We start from the raw sequence: 17,544 nt of genomic DNA on the forward strand, positions 1-17,544 counted from the left end.
ATCTTTGAAGCTAATAATTTTTGTTTAGCCAATTGTCCAGTATTTTCTCAAAACCTTACCTACTCACACTTGGTCTTTTAATCACACAGCAAGTCCCCTGCCTTTAGTTTAGGTTTAATTTCTAGCATTTTAGTTAAGATGTTCATATGCCTTTATAAAACATCATGAGACATTCCAGGACACAGTTTATGTTGCACTTTGTAGCCCAGCTGCTTATCATCTTTTTAATAATAAAATGCAAATGCAAGACTTGTATTCTTCAGAGTAGCACTGTGCAAGTAAGTTTTATTGATGTAATTCACAAGACAAACTGCTTTTCATTCAGGAAGGGTAGTATTCACATGAAGTACTCAAAACAGAATTGCACTTTTAATTTCATTTCTTCTTTTTCAAGCATTACAGATAACTTCTTTCCTTTGAAAATCAATAGGTATCTGGAATACTGTCAAAATGTGTCACCCTCCTAGCCCTGCTTCCCAGTTATTTCGTTAAAATTTAACTATACACCTTACAGGAATCCAGAAGAGGACACAAAGTAGTAAATCCATATTTTTTGGGTATTAGACATTAACCACGCATGATGGAAGCAGAAAAGATTTAAGCTTAGTTATGCAATTCTCTGCAAGAAAGAAGAAGTTGCTTCAGCCGGAGTATCTCACTGCAACTACATGAATTAACTAGAAACTTGGTAGAGTGGCATTATAGCATGTAAAATTGACATTCGAAATATTACCAGTAACAAGTGGTAAAACTAGTCAGAAACACTTAAAAGTATTTGCTAAGTGACATATTTGGACCATCTCTCATTCCCACAAATAACAGAAGTTTTGAAATGCAGAATGTGTTAGAAAGTGATGGAGGAACACTGCGTATCAATTTTACTTATTAACACTTCTTGAAAGTGAGGATACCTGACAAAGCTTAGAAATAGATATTTGTAATATAGGGTTTCCCTACTGTAATAACTTTCCACAAACTTCGCATCTAACAATGCAGATATCTATTCTATGTGCTCTAGTTTTAGTAACTAACTGAAAATCACAGAATAGTTTGGGTCGGAAGGGACCTTAAAGATCATCCAGTTCCAACTCCCTTGCCACGGGCAGGGACACCTTCCACTGGATCAGGTTGCTCAAAGCCTCATCCAGCCTGGCCTTGAACACTCCCATGGAGGGGGCATCCACAGCTTCTCTGGGCAACCTGTTCCAGTGCCTCACCACTCTTTATAGCAATTGATACCTTGACATTGAACCATGTATACAAAAATACCCCTGTACACACACTGAAGACACACCACAAACTAGAACAAGACGTTAACAGAACTTTTAATGTATCAATTTATTGCATATGTTGGTACATAAAAATAGAAAAGTGTTTTTTGTAAAATTAATTATATTGTAAAAACCAGACTGGAATGAGAATGTAAAACTTTGCCACAATTAGCACATATACAGCAACATTTATGCTTTGTCTACAAAACTTAAGAACTTTAAGACATTTTTGCTCTAACTATATATTAAAGAAAAATCAAATTAAAAGCTTGCATTGTGTATTCAATGACTGTCTCCAAATTCAAAACACAAGTATTAATTAGAGTTTCAATATGCTGTCTCTATTTATACTTCTGTGGGGTTCTACTCTAAATTACACAAGCATTGTAAATTATTCTTAATGGGATACGTTAGGCTGATCCCACTACATGCAAGAGGCACTAACTTTATATTTGGCAGAAGCGCCTCTAGCAAAATCACTTGTCATTAACAAAAATAAATACATACTTCTCAAGAAGTGAATTATGAATTACAAATGGAGGTACGTCTGCATCTTTTTGCTAATAGAAGAGCTCACACCTTAGACTCTCAATTCAGTCTTATATTTTTCATTGTGAACATCTAACATGATACAAATGATTAACTTAGAGATGCTAATACACACATTTTGCATTAATAGTTAATCCATTTGCCCTTCAACTGAGAGATTGCCTGCAGCCTACCAATCGTATTTGTGCTCTATTTCTAATTTTACCTGAGAAATTGACATGATGGCAGCTACACCAGTTAGCATTTTTTCAGATGAAATCACAGCTTCTCTCTCTGCATTTTACAGTTCAGAAACAAATACTGGGAATGTAAACTTGGCTTAGCAGGAAGCCTCAAGTATTTTCACTAATTAAAACCACTCACACGTTCGCACACACAAGATCTTATACTGGATGCTTCCTTACATGGAGTCTACTGCCACAGATTTTCCTGTTCAACTCCTGACCCCGCTATTCTTGTCTGTTTTTTGCATTTTTTTTACTTTTTATAAACTTAAAAGTTCCTCTTATAAAAGAGACAGTTCATATAATGAGCCTGTTTAAACCAAGAGGCCTTCCTGCAAACCTGTGAAAATATCTCAGCTTCTTCTTCCCAAACCAGAAATATATATCTATAGGACAAATACTTCAGAAGCATCTCTACACAAAGGGAGAACTGTTAAGTAAAAACATGTAATGGTATTAAGTGTAATAAATGAAACAGTATCACAATACACTTTTTGGCAATTCAAAATTATTATTACTACTATGTTGCTTGCAGTTTACCATCTCAAAATGGCTTTTAGCAGCAGGTAACTGTGGGTTTCCATCACACAGACCATAAGATAAAAACAAGTCTCAACTTGTCAAAACAAGTTTCTCTCCCCTTCTCCCTCCCTAAAAGATGATGTGTACAGCAGTGGAACATTTACATAAGAAAATAATTTCCTTCCCATTTTCCTTCAGTGGATCTCAGAACCAATACAATGAAAAACAGCATGACAGCAGACATTCATTCACAAGTGTAGGCACTCAGCCCATTAATGGAGAAGTAAAAATGTGCATATACAGAAGGGGGAAGAAACCACATCGAGTGTAAAGGATGCACATATGACAATTGTATCTGCTCATATACTTGCAAAATCAGGCAAAGGTTCATCTTTACGTCCTGCAAACAATATAGTGGAATGATATGGCTTGATAATTAAGAGCAATGTTTAGATACAGTCCACTTTCAACAGTTCCAGATTGCCATAATTAATGCCACATATTTGACTATCACTTAACAACTGTGTGCCCAAAAAAGAATACTTCATTTGTATGCATGTGCCATATAATACTGGGGTTTTTTTTGGTTGAGGTTTTTGTTTGTCTTTCACTGGCAGGGAGTGGGGTAAGAAGTCATGTTAATTTAGAAACTAACATTTTATGGAAAAAATGGTATTTAACAGCAAGCTAAGCCAACTTCTAAAACAATTATTTACTTCGTCTTCATTCTGTCCCCGACAGGTGATCTATCATTTTGGCTTTATCAGCTTGCCTTCAGAAAAGCAGTATTTGCCCACTTACTTTCCTTCTTTCCCCCACCTTAATTCTAAAGCAGTGAAGTACCTGAAAATACACGCAAGCAGCTCACACTGTCATTCTAGAATACATCAGAGAAAGGGAATGCTGTCTGTTAACTCCCTTCTGCTATATAAGCAAACCAGGCTTCACCAATATACCTTCCCCATCTGTCTCCCCCCAAAAATATCACCACTGGAAGGCTGAGCAAATAAGTTTTGGGTTCACTCAGATTCAAAACTATGCTCTGTCTACAGGTCTACAGACCCTGAAAGGTCTATAGCTTTTTCAATGAACTCTAAGAAAACCTTAATAATAGTATGACAAAAGATACTTACCAGAGAAAGCAACAGTTTCTGGTATGTATGTGTTTATTTAAGAAAAAAAAAAAAATCACACTTAAATAAAGCAAAGTTGTATGTATAAATTTCTGACAATGATTACCATGTGCACATAAGACCTGTAACTCCATTTAATAAACTTTAGGCGGCATAACCATTAAGGCACCACTTCAGGAAAGCAGTTTTATTCAATCAGAGAACTTAAGCACAAGCTTAAAATACCACTGTCCATCAGGAAACAGATTTTAAGTGCTGCGATGCTTTTCTGAATCAGGACAACATTGCAGAGAAGTTTATTTAAAACCTTGGATCCAAAGGGCAATTGTACATATTGCGTGGAAGATTTTCCACAGTTCATTCTTCCCATCAAAAAATATTTTGAAGAGGCAAACTTTTAACTGCAGCAAATGCGAAATCAAACCTGCAGAAGAGATTTAAAGAGCCCCGTGCTTTAATATACTGAGCTAACAGCATACGACTGTGATGGCACGACCTAGGATAAGGACCCCTAAAACAAAAAAAAAACCCAAAACCCTCAAACCCAACATTCAGTCAGAATCAAACTCTCAGTTTAAGCATCTCTGCCTCTGAAATTCGAACAGCGCTAAAGACAACACACTTCTGCTGATGCTTAGGCTACTTCCATGCAGCACAACAGAACTGTGAAAGACTTCTTGCAAGCAAATGGGCAAAAGTGTTAAAATAAACGTCATCTCTTTCAGACTAAGTTTATGTCTACTAAATTTAATGCACTGCTTATTTTTATTACCCTGACTGTAACAACTGTGTACATTAATCTCTAATCATGTGATCACTGATAACTTGGATATTTGGATTTGTTTCTTTTGGAGGCATAAATAAATGGCAGACGTTTAGCAACACCAGCCTACCAGCCTAAAACAAAACAAAACAAAAAAATCTACACAAATACACACTTTTACCTTGTGATAGAAAGAAGCATCATACACCACACACTCTACCTCAGGAAATCCCACCTCAAGTGCACAGACTCATACCAATAAATAGTTTGCCTGTACGTTAGTGAGAATAGCTTGGGGCAGGAAGTAGCATAGATTGCACTGCTCTCTTTTTGAAGGTTACTTCTATTTTCTATGAAGGAATTGTCTGGGCAAGATCCTGAAGCCATGATGTTCACACATACATAACTTTCTGGGTACTATTACCAAACAAATAGCGAGATGAAAACAGGGAAAGTGTCTTTTCCTCTACAGCTGCAGTTTGAAATATGTATGTGTGCATAGCCATAAAAAACAGTAATTAACCAAGATAGTATACCTGCAAGTATGCTCTACAATTAATGTTATTTTATACTATTTAGCACACTAAAGACTTCCCACCTTGCATATTATAAAATTTCAAGGAATAAAACACTAATCTCATGCATGGCATATTTTAAATAAACTGTAAGAGAAACAACAAATAATTGTGCTAACCATGACCGTCCAAAAAGCTTGCACATACAGCAGCAAATACTGAAGAGCCTCCCATTGTTCTAAACTAATAGATTCTGTACTACTTCTGTAGCAAGTTCCTTTAATAGATTCTGTTGTACATATCAAATAAATGAAATATATGAACAGAGATACCAAAAAAGTATGAGAAAGACATAAAATGGTTCATTTACAATGCTGCAAATGTAAAAGTTATCTGGAACATATTAATAAAACATCAGACCTTTCCAAGTTTAATTTCACTCTTTAGGCAAGTACAGACATGACATACATTTAAAAATGGACATTCTTTTACCACTTTTCACAAATCAATGTACAGTGCAGCTACTCCCCCCACCCCAAAGAAGAATATCAATTATATTATTGTTACGCTAGATGATGTTTTCGCCATTTCTTCAGGGGAGTGACTCTTTATTACTTCTTTGATGAACTGTTCAAGTGCAGTGAAATAACCCTGGCACTGCCAAGTGTCATTATGAGTTCCATCCGGAAATATCGCCAATCTCTTAGTCCGAGCTGGGGATAACTCATAAAGTTGCTTCATCATTACTGGTGGAATTAACTGGTCGGACAACCCAGAGATGAAGAGAGAAGGCATTCTGCACTGAGAGATTTTTCTGTAGGACAGAAATTTATTTTTGTAGCACCATAAAGGAAGATATCTCATTGGAAAGAAAGAAAACAAAGTGCTGGCCATGTATGGGATGCTAAGAAAGGTGTTCTCCACCACGATGGCAGAAATCCTATGGGAATTTTCAGAAGCTAAGTGAATAGCTACTGCTCCCCCCAAGGAACGGCCAAAAAGAAAAATTTTCGTTTTATCAAGATCAGACCGAGTCATCACATAGTCTAACACAGCCTCAGAATCTAAGTACAAACCTTCTTCACTTGCTTCTCCTTCACTTTTTCCATACCCTCTATAATCAACAAGAATTAAGTTTACTTTCAGGTTTACCAGCATTAACAAAGCATTTGGCAACCTGTGGCCAATGTTGCCTGCATTCCCGTGAAAGTAAATGATGGTTGGAGAATATGCTGCATTGTCCCCTGTGTATCTCAGCAGAATAAGATTGAGAAGAACTCCATCTTTGGTTTTGATGAAGATATTTTCATGTGGTATACCAGTAGGCATAGGAACGTAAAGGCGTGATGAAGAGGGCTGTTCAGGAAAGTAAAGCAGTACATCCTGGAATTTATATAATATACCCGCTATCGATACAAATATTAATATAAGTAGTATAATGCCTCCGTACAAGTGAAAAGTTACTATCAAGGGTAAAAGACAAATACGGCAGAGACTCCAAGACCAGGAAGCCAAAGCTAGAAGCCATCTTTTAACGAAGTTCCAAAGCATCCATGACTTTTCCATTGTAGAAGTCAGTGATCTTTTACTCCAAGTAAGTCCTGTAAAAAAAACCAAACATATGTATAAATATAGGGGAAATAAAAAGGAAGTCATTTAAGCATTCATACTTGCAGAAAATTAACAGCAAGTCAATACTTTAAAGAACAAACACCAAACTTGATATCAAACTCCCTTTGAATTTTTGGAAATCATTCAATTCCGTAAAAGAAGCAGAAAAGCAGTCATAAGGAAAAGCCTTTACAACACTTCAATATGCCACTGACATTATTTCAGCAGGCAAGGTCCATCAGTAGCAGTAGAAAAATGGTTGACCTGGACCATACATAATAACTTTTGCTTTCCCTCACTCATTCCTACCAACCAACAGAGCAACGATACAGATCATATCACCAGTTTGCCAAAGCTTCTCATATAAGTTGTTCTAGAATCCAGAGAACACACACATGAAAAAAAATAGACCCTATTTCTCAATTCCTACTGATTAAGGCCAAGAGTAGCATGCAGTAAGCCTACACACTTCACTCTGCAGCCAGTGGAGTTTCACAATGTGTACTGGGTCTGGTATCTTTTAGCAACCATGGTTCAGAACCTTGATCAACTGTGATTACCGAGCAACAATTACACTGGTCAGAAGAAAAAGACTCCTTTATAGTAAGATACCACACTGTAGCTGCATTTACTATTGCTGTTTTGCTACATTTGTTTCTGATTTATAATGATAGCTTTCCCTTATGAGATCAGTAATCCATACTAAATCTTTAGCTGAATGAAAGATTGTATTATCATACAAGACCACTGAAAATGGTCAGCTAACTACATTATTCTCTGATCAATGAAAAGCACAAACTGCTGAAAGTCCAAATATACTGCCCAGAAGCGACAACACAAACTTACTAGTTAGAGAATGCTCTCAGGTTACATAGCAGATAATAATTAAACTTCAGACACAAAGTTATAACGTCCTAAAATGATGTAGTGCAGTAAGAAGTTGTAACTTCAAAGAAGTCTGACATGCACCATTTTGTTGGTAGGATGGAGTGATAAAAGGCGACCCCTGCAGTCACAGCCTTTACACTCCACAAATACGACAGCCATGCAATATGACCAGGAAAAACTGCCATCTCTATTTTATGCAGACAATTACATATGAAACAGAAACAAAAATAAATCTGTGACATTACAGGATTCTCATATTAACCAAAGGCTTAATGAAATTAAGCTTTTATATAGCATCTCTACTCCAAATACATAGAACTGGTGATATACAAAGTAGTCTAGAGAATAGTCATCCCAACTTTTTTCTCTAGTATTATTCATGAGCTTATGTTCAATATCCACACACAAATATTATCTATATGACAAATATGCACAAATATTATCTATATGACAATTCAATTCTTGTGATCCGCTTTTCTAGTAAAGAAGTCACTGTAATTAGGAGATACATAAAGTAGGTACTTTAATTTGCAAAAGAACTTCCTAACAAAGTTGACAAACACTTTCTGCACTGCATTTTAAGACTATAAGAACACCGATAATGACACAGTAAAAATGCTCTCCTTGTCCACGCTATCCAAAATTTTGCTGATTTTACAAAATGAGATTCCCAAGATGCTCTCTCAGTAAGACACTCAGAAAAGAGGCCCATCATTAAAAAAACCACAAAAATTGAAGTAGTCATAAAAAAATCTTACTTAAGGTGATGAAGCTTTGAAGATGGCTATGCCATATACACCAAGGGCTGCTATTTGAAATCTGATATCAACAGCTGATTTTATAAGCCATGTTAGTTTCATTTGTGCACTGCTTCTATTTTCATTTCTGCAGGATAATACTATCAAAATGCTGTACTACTGAGATACTGCTAACGTGTGATTACTTCTGAGATATATACATATATGGCATATACATAAACTTTGCTACTGGAGTTGCAAAACCAATGCATCCTACAATTAGAACTCAGCATACAGTTGTTAGCAGGAAGGGTGAACTACACAGCCACAAATGTTTCATATTCATCTATGTATTTAAACAAAGCTGACTACTCTGTGCTAGTGAACAACTACATGACCATTAAAGTTTTCTTCCCAGCTATGTGAAACTTCACTAGTTCCATCCATTTCCAGACTCAAGTCTCAGAACATGTCTCTTACTTCACACCTTACTGCAAGATTTGTTAGCTAGAGAACTAAGATACAAGATTTTCCTAGGTTCTTCCCTGCCTCATTCCAACAACAATTGAAAGATCGCTAGAAAGAAAAATTATGGTTTCTCAAACAAGTACACAGCCCTAAAAGAGACTCTAAATCAAGTCAATACAAGTTCTTCATTCCCCATTACTGCTGTGCTGGATGGGAAGTTACAAAGCTTTCAAACACTTTGCAACATAACATCTTATTATGCAAAAACTCTATGCTGAATTAGGAAAAGCACATGTTGCAATTCTCCTGCATCTCTACATTTTGTGGTTAATAGGACCCCAGAATAATCAGGGAAAGGGGGGAAATAGGGAAGGAAAGGGAGAACAATATATTTAGACTTTGATGTCCAAGCTGGTCAACCTAGGAAACAGAGTGGATTCACCACGTGGACAAGCCTGTATCTCTTTCTAGACAAGACTAATTCTGATCCTAGCCTACAGCCACAGAACTCTATTGCCTCTCAAAACAAAAATGAAATTTGGAAGTGATGAGTTTCATTTTATGCCACAAGGATATACACATATGCAGATATGCAAACACATATTTGTACCTATAAATCTCCACTGTTGAATCCACAGTCCATGAATTACTGCAGAGCTCTACATTCTATCAGATGAGCTATAAATCCCACAATTAAGTAAAGTAATTAGTGACAATATAAATCACTCATAGCAATAAAAATTCTGAGGAAGAAAAATAAAGACTTCATGAGGACACCATTTTAATAATATTCTGCTATGTGCTAATGCTATTCTTAAATGGTTAATGTCTTTATCAACTGAAGATCATAAAACTCAAGTGCATACTTGAAGTACCTGGCAACAATCTTTCATTCATTTTGAACAACTGAAATTACTCTTGTATCTGCCACAAATTTTGTTGTATTTTTTTTTGTCTTTGTCTATGCGTTAATATTAAAAAGTACTATTTTCTCAAACTAATGAAATTATAAAACATTTACCTTTGGATGTGATGATTTCCCAGGCTTCATCTCTGCCTGAAAGACAATTCCATTTATGAACTTTGAGTAAAACTGCTGTTAAATTCCATATGTAATTATTGCCTTCAGTCATTTGAAGGAAAACTAAGAAATGCTAACAGACAATACTCTTAAAAGTTATATCTGCTTTACTGATATAACTGATTACTGATGAAATTGTGACTATCCTGTTTGTCCTTCTATGAAGCTTTGCTTTTTTAAAACATCTGATACTCTTGAAAATAACATCTTATAATGAAGTTCTAGGATCACGTTGAAATGTCCTGTTTCATACTCACAACATACAGCAGAAAACACATAGAGCGCACAATAACAAAGTTACAATGGATTTTCATTGTCTCCTTAAAGTTAACTTTTAGTGTATAAGTAGCCTTAAAGTTAGTGCTAAGAACAGCATTCAGTTGTTTAACAGCTGCTTTCTCATTAAAGAGATTTAAAAAAGTTAGTTTTAACACTCACTGCAATCCTTAAGGTTTCACAGTTTCAATACAAACAAAATGAAGTATTTCTTAAGAACACTGAGAGATACCTGAAGACATCTATTTCTTTCTATTGCACTTCTTTCTTGTACACTCCACCTCCGCCAGACACAGACAAGATTTACACAAGTTCTACATTTATTCATATTTACTCAGAATACTTTGGTAAGTAGAAATATTAAGTCCTCAACAGTCAAAAAGCAGTTTTAGAGGGGACTAATCTGGAAGAATACCTATATGTTTAGTAAGGACAGGAAAAGTACACTTTCTTAGTACTAAAACATTATAGAGAAACTCTCATTTTTTTTTAAAAAAAACAACTTTCTAACACTAAAGTAGCTACTCCTAACAAAGAAAGAAAAAAAGAGCGAGTACGAGTATCTGCATGTAAGACATTTAAAGGCTCAGGCTTTTAAAATCAGCAAGCCACCTCTCCTAAGTATTTCGACTTGCAAACTTCCACAGCTCTGCATCAAGCACAACATATTCACAATTCAAAGTGTTTTGATCTTAACTCTTATACTTTGCTTCCCAACCGACAAATCTTAGTGAACCTTACGAGAATGTCTTGAATTATGGCAGTAAAAAAAAAAAATCCAAAACAACAACAAACCCAGGGCAGTTTTCACATTAGAGCCTTAACTTTCTGACTTTCCAAGCATACTCAATTATTGCTAATTTTTACCTAAAAGAAACCTGCTAGGCCTTTTCGGTGTATTCACTTGGCACATTCAGCAATGCTGAAGGTTCCATCACAGAATCAATGACCTGAATTGGAAGGGACCCACAGGGATCATCGAGTCCCATCCTCTGCCCCAAGTCCTACAAGCATCTCCATTCGGATAAGTTGTTCCGCTTTGGCAGCAGAGACAAATGAAGCACCAGCGCCAAACTTTGCTGCAACGATGCCAAAGCTCACTCAGGGCTGAACAGGCAGCACCTAAAGCAACTTTTACAGGCACTGCCAAGGTGGCATTCCTTGGGGAGAGGCATCCTGAGAGGCCCAGGGACAGCATCCCACCAGCCACCCGACGAGGAGCTGCCTTTAGTCGCTGTGAGTCCCCAAACACTGCATCAAAGCTGCATCAAAGCCTTCCATCCTCCCTCTGCCCAGCTCCCTCCCGTCCTCGGCCCGACCCAGAGGCAGGGCGAGGCCCACGGGTGCATGGGGCGATACCCATGGGCGTGGTGAGACCCACGGGCACAGGGTGAGACCCACGGGGAGGGCAAGACACGAGGGGATGGGGCGAGACTCACAGGCACTGGGCGAGACCCACGGGAATATGGCGAGACCCACATGGGCACAGAGCGAGACATACAGGCGTGGGGGGGTGAGCCACAGGCACACAGCCAGACCCACGGGCAGTACGAGAGCCACTGGCACAGGCGAGACCCACGGGGGCAGGGAGGGACCCACGGGCGTGGGGCAACACAAACGAGCGCAGGGCGAGACCCACGGGAACACGAGACCCACGGGCGCGGGGAGGGACACGGACTTGGGGCGAGACCTACGGGGACAGGGAGAGACACGCGGGGACAAGCGTGAGCCCCACGGGCGGGGTGAGACCCGCGGGCGCCGGGAGACACAAACGAGTGCGGAGCGAGACCCACGGGGGCAGGGAGGGACCCGGGGGCGCGGGGAGGAACCCACCCGCCGCATCCTCCCGCTGCCGAAGCCGCGGGGCCAGCGCAGCCCCCGTCGCGCAACTTCAACCTCGGCTCCTCTCGTCCCGGGGAATCGCGCAGCCGCGACACCGCCTTCCGCTACCGGGTCAGGGTCCGCCCTCTCGCCTGCCCGTCCTCCTCTTTCCTTTCCTTTTGCTTTGTTTTGGTTTTTTTTTTCCCCTTTCTTCCCCAGCCACGGGTTTCCGGCAGCGACGGTGTCTGCGCAGGTGCGGCCGCCGCGATCGCCCCGGGGGCAGCGGCGACACCGGGGCGGGGGGATGGGGGGAGGGGGGGGTGACGGCAGCCGGTGTCACCCGCGAACCGCCCGAGTCTCCGCTGCGATAGCGCTTCCTCCGCCTTCCCTACCCGGTGCGGATCCCGCTCGAGGGAGCGGCCCCGCTCAGAGCTGCAGGCGGAGGGCGGGGAGGCGGCAGGACCGGGCTGTGCGGGGAGTGGGGTTCCCTGCGGGAGCCGGTGCCTTCCCCGGGTACCGAAAATGCCCGCAAATGAAGTCTTCAAGGTTCCTTTTGGAGCTTTAGGAAGCAAGCGTCCTTTATCAGGGCTGGGCAACACGAAGGGTGATCTTCATCAGCCGTGTGCAGCCAGACGAGAGCTGGGGACACTATATTTCCCACTTACATGCGTAGGTATAGATTTTCCCACAAGTTTTATGTAAATTCTATTACTTTCCAAGTTCTAATTTTAATGTTATTATGTAAGTTATTTAGTTCTGGAATCCTCAGTGTGAGAAGGATATGGAGCTGTTGGAACGGGTCTAGAGGAGGGCTATGAACATGATCAGAGGGCTGGAGCACCTTCCATAAGAGCACAGGCTGAGAGAATCGGAGTTGTTCAGTCTGGAGAAGCGAAGACTCCAAGGAGATCTCATAGCGACCTTCCATTACCTGAAGGGGGCCTACAGGAAAGCTGGAGAGGGGCTATTCGTGAAGGCTTGTGGTGATAGGACTAGGGGCAATGGGTATAAAGTGGAGATTTAGATTGGACATAAGGAAGAAATTCTTCACCATGAGAGTGGTGAGGCACTGGAACAGGTTGCCCAGGGAGGCTGTGGCTGCCCCATTCCTGGGGGTGTTGAAGGCCAGGCTGGATGATCAAGGCAGCCTGATCTAGTGGGATGTCCCTGCCCATGGCAGGGGGGTTGGAACTAGATGATCTTTAAAGTCCCTTCCAACCCAAACTATTCTATGCAACTCACAACAGTCAAAACTCTTGCTAATTTGAGCTGGCTGCGTCTCTCTGCTTGACCTTGTCTTTAAGATAAGAAGAAACTCTAAAAAGGCGATTACAAAAGAAAAGACATCTGTTCAGCACAGATCATGCTTCACACAAGGTGTTATCATCTTCAAGGAGTGAACACCACCTATAAGAAACATGCTGTTAGGGGGATGCTCTGTCTAACTTTCAAAAACCACAATTGCTTAGACGAAACTTCAGCTTAAGTCAAAATATTCCACTTTTTGTAATAGTAACTACTTCTTGTATCACACCTGTCCCACAGCCCGCTCCTCTGAGCAGTGTTTGTGTGGAAGCATCTCAGTGGCTGCTAAGCTTCACCCATAACTGAGGTCAGGGGAACCAACAGGCGGCTCTTAACTAAAGATGACAATTAAATTGTAATTAGAAAAATCAGTAAATCCCAATTAGAGTTTTGTTTTTTTTTTTTCCAAGATAGAATAATGTGCTGGCATTTTCTTTGCTTACAAATGCATACTTTTCTTGTTCTTAGTGAAAACCAGAGTCTGATGGCTTCCACACCTGCTTCACAATCTTCTAAAAAAACGGTGGCTTCTCGCGTGCCTTTTGCAGATCTGTGTTCTACTCTGGAGCGGATACAGACGTGTAAATCTCGTCCAGAGAAAATCAAGTATTTCAAGGAATTTCTAGATTCCTGGAGAAAATTCCATGATGCTCTTCATCAGAAAGAGAAAGACGTCACAGATTCTTTTTACCCAGCCATGCGGCTTATTCTTCCACAGTTGGAAAGAGAAAGGATGGCCTATGGGATTAAAGAAACTATGCTTGCAAAGCTGTATATTGAACTGCTTAATTTACCAAAAGATGGAAAAGATGCTTCAAAGCTTTTAAATTACAGGACACCTGCTGGCACACGTGGAGATGCTGGAGACTTTGCAATGGTTGCATACTTCGTGTTAAAACCTAGGAGCCCAAAACAAGGCAGACTGACGATAGAACAAGTCAATGAACATTTAGATGTGATAGCTAATAATAATGCTGCTAAAAACAAGGGTCTGTTAAAGAAAAGTCTTCTCCAGTTAATTACCCAGAGCACAGCACTGGAACAAAAATGGCTTATCCGGATGATTATAAAGGATCTAAAGCTTGGTGTTAGCGAACGCACTATATTTTCAGTTTTTCATCCTGATGCTGCTGAATTGCACAATGTCACAACTGATTTGGAAAAAGTTTGCAGACAGCTGCATGATCCCTCTGTCTCACTGAGTGATGTTTCTATCATGTTGTTTTCTGCCTTTAAACCAATGCTTGCTGCTATTGCTGATGTCAAGCAAATTGAGAAACAAATGAATAACCAGGTATTCTACATAGAAACTAAGTTGGATGGTGAGCGTATGCAGATGCACAAAGATGGAGATGTGTATAAGTATTTTTCCCGGAATGGCTTTGACTATACTCAGCAGTTTGGTGCTTCCCCTCTTGATGGTTCATTAACACCATTTATTCATAATGTGTTTAAGAGCAATATACAAAATTGCATTCTTGATGGTGAAATGATGGCTTACAATCCTGAGACACAAACCTTTATGCAGAAAGGGAACAAATTTGACATAAAAAGAATGGTGGAGGACTCTGATCTGCAGACCTGCTTTTGTGTGTTTGATGTTTTGATGGTTAACAATCAGAAGTTGGGTCAGGAAACACTAAGCAAAAGGTATGAAATCTTAAGTAGCGTATTTTCCCCGGTAACAGGCAGGTTACATGTTGTACCAAAAAAAAATGCTAGAATGAGAAAAGAAGTAATTGATGCTTTAAATGAAGCAATAGATAACAGAGAGGAAGGGATTATGGTGAAAGATCCCATGTCCACCTACAAGCCTGACAAACGTGGGGAAGGCTGGTTAAAAATCAAGCCAGAATACGTCAATGGATTGATGGATGAACTAGACCTTTTAATTGTTGGTGGCTACTGGGGGAAGGGCTCACGTGGTGGAATGATGTCTCATTTTCTGTGTGCTGTTGCAGAGAAACCCTGTCCAAATGAGAAACCTACTGTTTTCCACTCTATTTGTCGGGTTGGCTCTGGCTATACTATGAAGGAATTGTATGATCTAGGCTTGAAACTGTCTAAACATTGGAAGCCCTATGATAGGAAGGACCCTCCCTCTAACATTTTGTGTGGAACTGAAAAACCTGAAATGTACATTGAACCTTGCAACTCTGTCATAGTTCAGGTCAAGGCAGCTGAGATTGTTAACAGTGACATGTACAAAACTGACTGTACTTTGAGATTCCCCCGAATTGAGAAGATAAGAGAGGACAAAGAATGGTATGAGTGCATGACTTTAGATATATTAGAAGATCTCAGAAGCAAAGCAGAAGGGAAGCTGGCATCAAAGCATCTTCATATAGATGAGTATGATGAGCCACAAGAGAAAAAAAGAAAGACCGTGTCAAAGGTGAAGAAGGTAATTGGAATAGCTGAGCAATTTAAAGCTCCTGATCTTTCTAATGTAAGCAAGGTTTCAAATATATTTGAAGATGTGGAGTTTTGTGTTATGACAGGAATGGGAAAGTACTCAAAGTCAGAACTAGAAAGCAGAATAGCTGAATATGGTGGCAGTGTGGTACAGAATCCAGGGCCAGAGACATACTGTGTCATTGTAGGAGCTGAGAATGTGAGAGTGAAAAACATCATTGCTTCCAACAAATACGATGTGGTTAGGGCAGAGTGGCTTCTTCAGTGTTTTCAGACTAAAATGCTGGTGCCTTGGCAGCCAGCCTTTATGATTCACATGTCTCCTGACACGAAAGAACATTTTGCTCGTGAGTATGATTGTTACGGAGACAGCTACACCGCAGAGACAGATGTCGCACAACTCAAGGAAGTGTTCTCAAGAATGAAAGACAATAAGGTGATGCCTTTGGATGTGATTGCAGTGTTAGAGGAACGTTATTCATGGAACAGCTGTCCACTCAGTATATTCAGAGGAAACACTGTTTATGTGGACTGTTATGCTATTGTTAATGATCCCAGAACCAAAATCCATGGAACGATACTATCAATTAGAGCTTTGGAGCTCCGTTTTTATGGTGCAAAAGTGGTCTTGTGCCTTGAAGAGGGCGTCTCTCATGTTGTTATAGGAGAAGATCATTCCCGAGTTAAAGAGATGAAAGCACTCAGGAGAACATTTGGGAAGAAATTTAAAATTGTGTCTGAGCTGTGGGTAACAGTGTCAGTGGAGGAAGGAGTCCTAAAGAATGAAAATCAGTACTTAATTTAAATTAACTTTTAAGCTTGGAGCATAAGTATTCTTGTTGGAATGATGGGACATGGATGTTATGAGTTTGCCTTCAATTTTTTTGTGTGTTTTCTTGTCCATTTAAAGCTGGCTGTGACTAAAGAATAACACCGTATCATTGAAATTAGAGGAAGGCTTTTAATTATACTATTTGGAGGAAAGAAAAACCACCGCCAGATAAATAACGTAAGCCTTTTACTTCACAGGCAGATCTCAGGAGACAGCTAATATTTTATATGAGAGAATTCCTAGCTATTAATAGTGCTTTCCCTCATTGTTCAAAATGGAGGTGATATACTATTTTATGGAGATTCTATTTAATATATTGTTTATGTAGAAGTCACAGTCATGTTTGTATAGAATTTGTTTTATGTTTGTTCCATATGCTGCAGAATTCAGTAATTTATAAACCCTGTGTGTACTATTTTAATTTGTTTACATTGTTTTTAGCAGAGCCCCACACAGTCTCAAGTAGCACTTTGATCTTAGAATATTGCATTTATCCCATGTTTCTTTGTATAAATAGCCATTTTAAAATAGAATCTAAGCTTCTGATTGAGGTGCTAATGAATTAATAATGACCTATATATATGTAAAATGCAGATAAATTACTTAAAAACTTTAATAATGACCTCCTGTGCTCCTTAAACTGTGAAGCACAACAGAGGTAGGCTTTAACACTTAACTATCAGTTTTATCTTTCAACAAATGTTTCGTAAGCTAATTCAGTAATGTAAGATTAAGTTCCAAATGTCCACTTCAGTGTTTATTTTTTTTCAATTACTAAATAAAATTTATTTTTTAAGTCTTTCTGGTGTGGGGGGTTTTTTTTTCAGTTGTTCTGGTTTAAGCTAAAGCAGAACCAATTTTCTAACTTACCAGCTAGCAGCCTCTTCTAAGTAACTTCATTCCTGAAAGTTAATGACACATCTTTCAGTGTGTCTTTAGAAGAGATGACGCTTGATATTTATAGTTATCACCAAAATAATGGAGCACTGGTATGCAAGAAGGCCATTGCTTATGCTTATTCCTTTAGAAACCAAGGCCATCCTCAGTGGAGCAGACAGGACAGTTGACCCCAAACTGAACAACAGAGTATTCCATCCCATATATGTCATACTCGTTATAGAACTGCGGGATCA

At 39.4% G+C, this 17,544-nt stretch overlaps 2 protein-coding genes across 6 annotated transcripts; one reads left to right on the forward strand and one right to left on the reverse strand.

Annotated features, from left to right (window-relative positions):
• Nucleotides 1-431: 431 nt before the first annotated feature.
• On the reverse strand, nucleotides 432-11,997 carry ABHD13 (abhydrolase domain containing 13). Of its 3 annotated transcripts, none has more exons than XM_054078321.1 (3): nucleotides 11,872-11,978; nucleotides 9,703-9,734; nucleotides 432-6,578 (listed from the first exon to the last, which is right to left on the reverse strand). In XM_054078321.1, the coding sequence occupies exon 3, from the start codon at nucleotides 6,541-6,543 to the stop codon at nucleotides 5,530-5,532; it is 1,014 nt and encodes a 337-aa protein (XP_053934296.1). In that variant the 5' UTR covers nucleotides 6,544-6,578; nucleotides 9,703-9,734; nucleotides 11,872-11,978; the 3' UTR covers nucleotides 432-5,529. The 3 variants fall into 3 exon arrangements, with proteins under 3 accessions (XP_053934296.1, XP_053934306.1, XP_053934286.1); XM_054078311.1 differs by having other exon boundaries at nucleotides 433-6,578; nucleotides 9,703-9,738; nucleotides 11,872-11,993; XM_054078331.1 differs by lacking the exon at nucleotides 9,703-9,734 and having other exon boundaries at nucleotides 11,872-11,997.
• On the forward strand, nucleotides 11,994-17,183 carry LIG4 (DNA ligase 4). Of its 3 annotated transcripts, none has more exons than XM_054078291.1 (2): nucleotides 11,994-12,112; nucleotides 13,633-17,183. In XM_054078291.1, exon 2 carries the CDS (start codon nucleotides 13,649-13,651, stop codon nucleotides 16,382-16,384), a length of 2,736 nt encoding a protein of 911 aa, XP_053934266.1. In that variant the 5' UTR covers nucleotides 11,994-12,112; nucleotides 13,633-13,648; the 3' UTR covers nucleotides 16,385-17,183. The 3 variants fall into 3 exon arrangements, with proteins under 3 accessions (XP_053934266.1, XP_053934259.1, XP_053934273.1); XM_054078284.1 differs by lacking the exon at nucleotides 11,994-12,112 and adding an exon at nucleotides 12,190-12,532; XM_054078298.1 differs by lacking the exon at nucleotides 11,994-12,112 and adding an exon at nucleotides 12,190-12,528.
• The last annotated feature ends 361 nt before the right edge of the window (nucleotides 17,184-17,544 follow it).

The sequence above is a fragment of the Cuculus canorus genome, chromosome 1, assembly GCF_017976375.1.
Source record: "Cuculus canorus isolate bCucCan1 chromosome 1, bCucCan1.pri, whole genome shotgun sequence".
In the NCBI taxonomy this organism is placed as follows: Eukaryota; Metazoa; Chordata; class Aves; order Cuculiformes; family Cuculidae; genus Cuculus; species Cuculus canorus.

What these genes read in the sequence shown, in the direction of transcription:
- ABHD13 (XM_054078331.1), bottom strand. Translation starts at nt 6,543, where the DNA reads ATGGAAAAGTCATGGATGCTTTGGAACTTCGTTAAAAGATGGCTTCTA.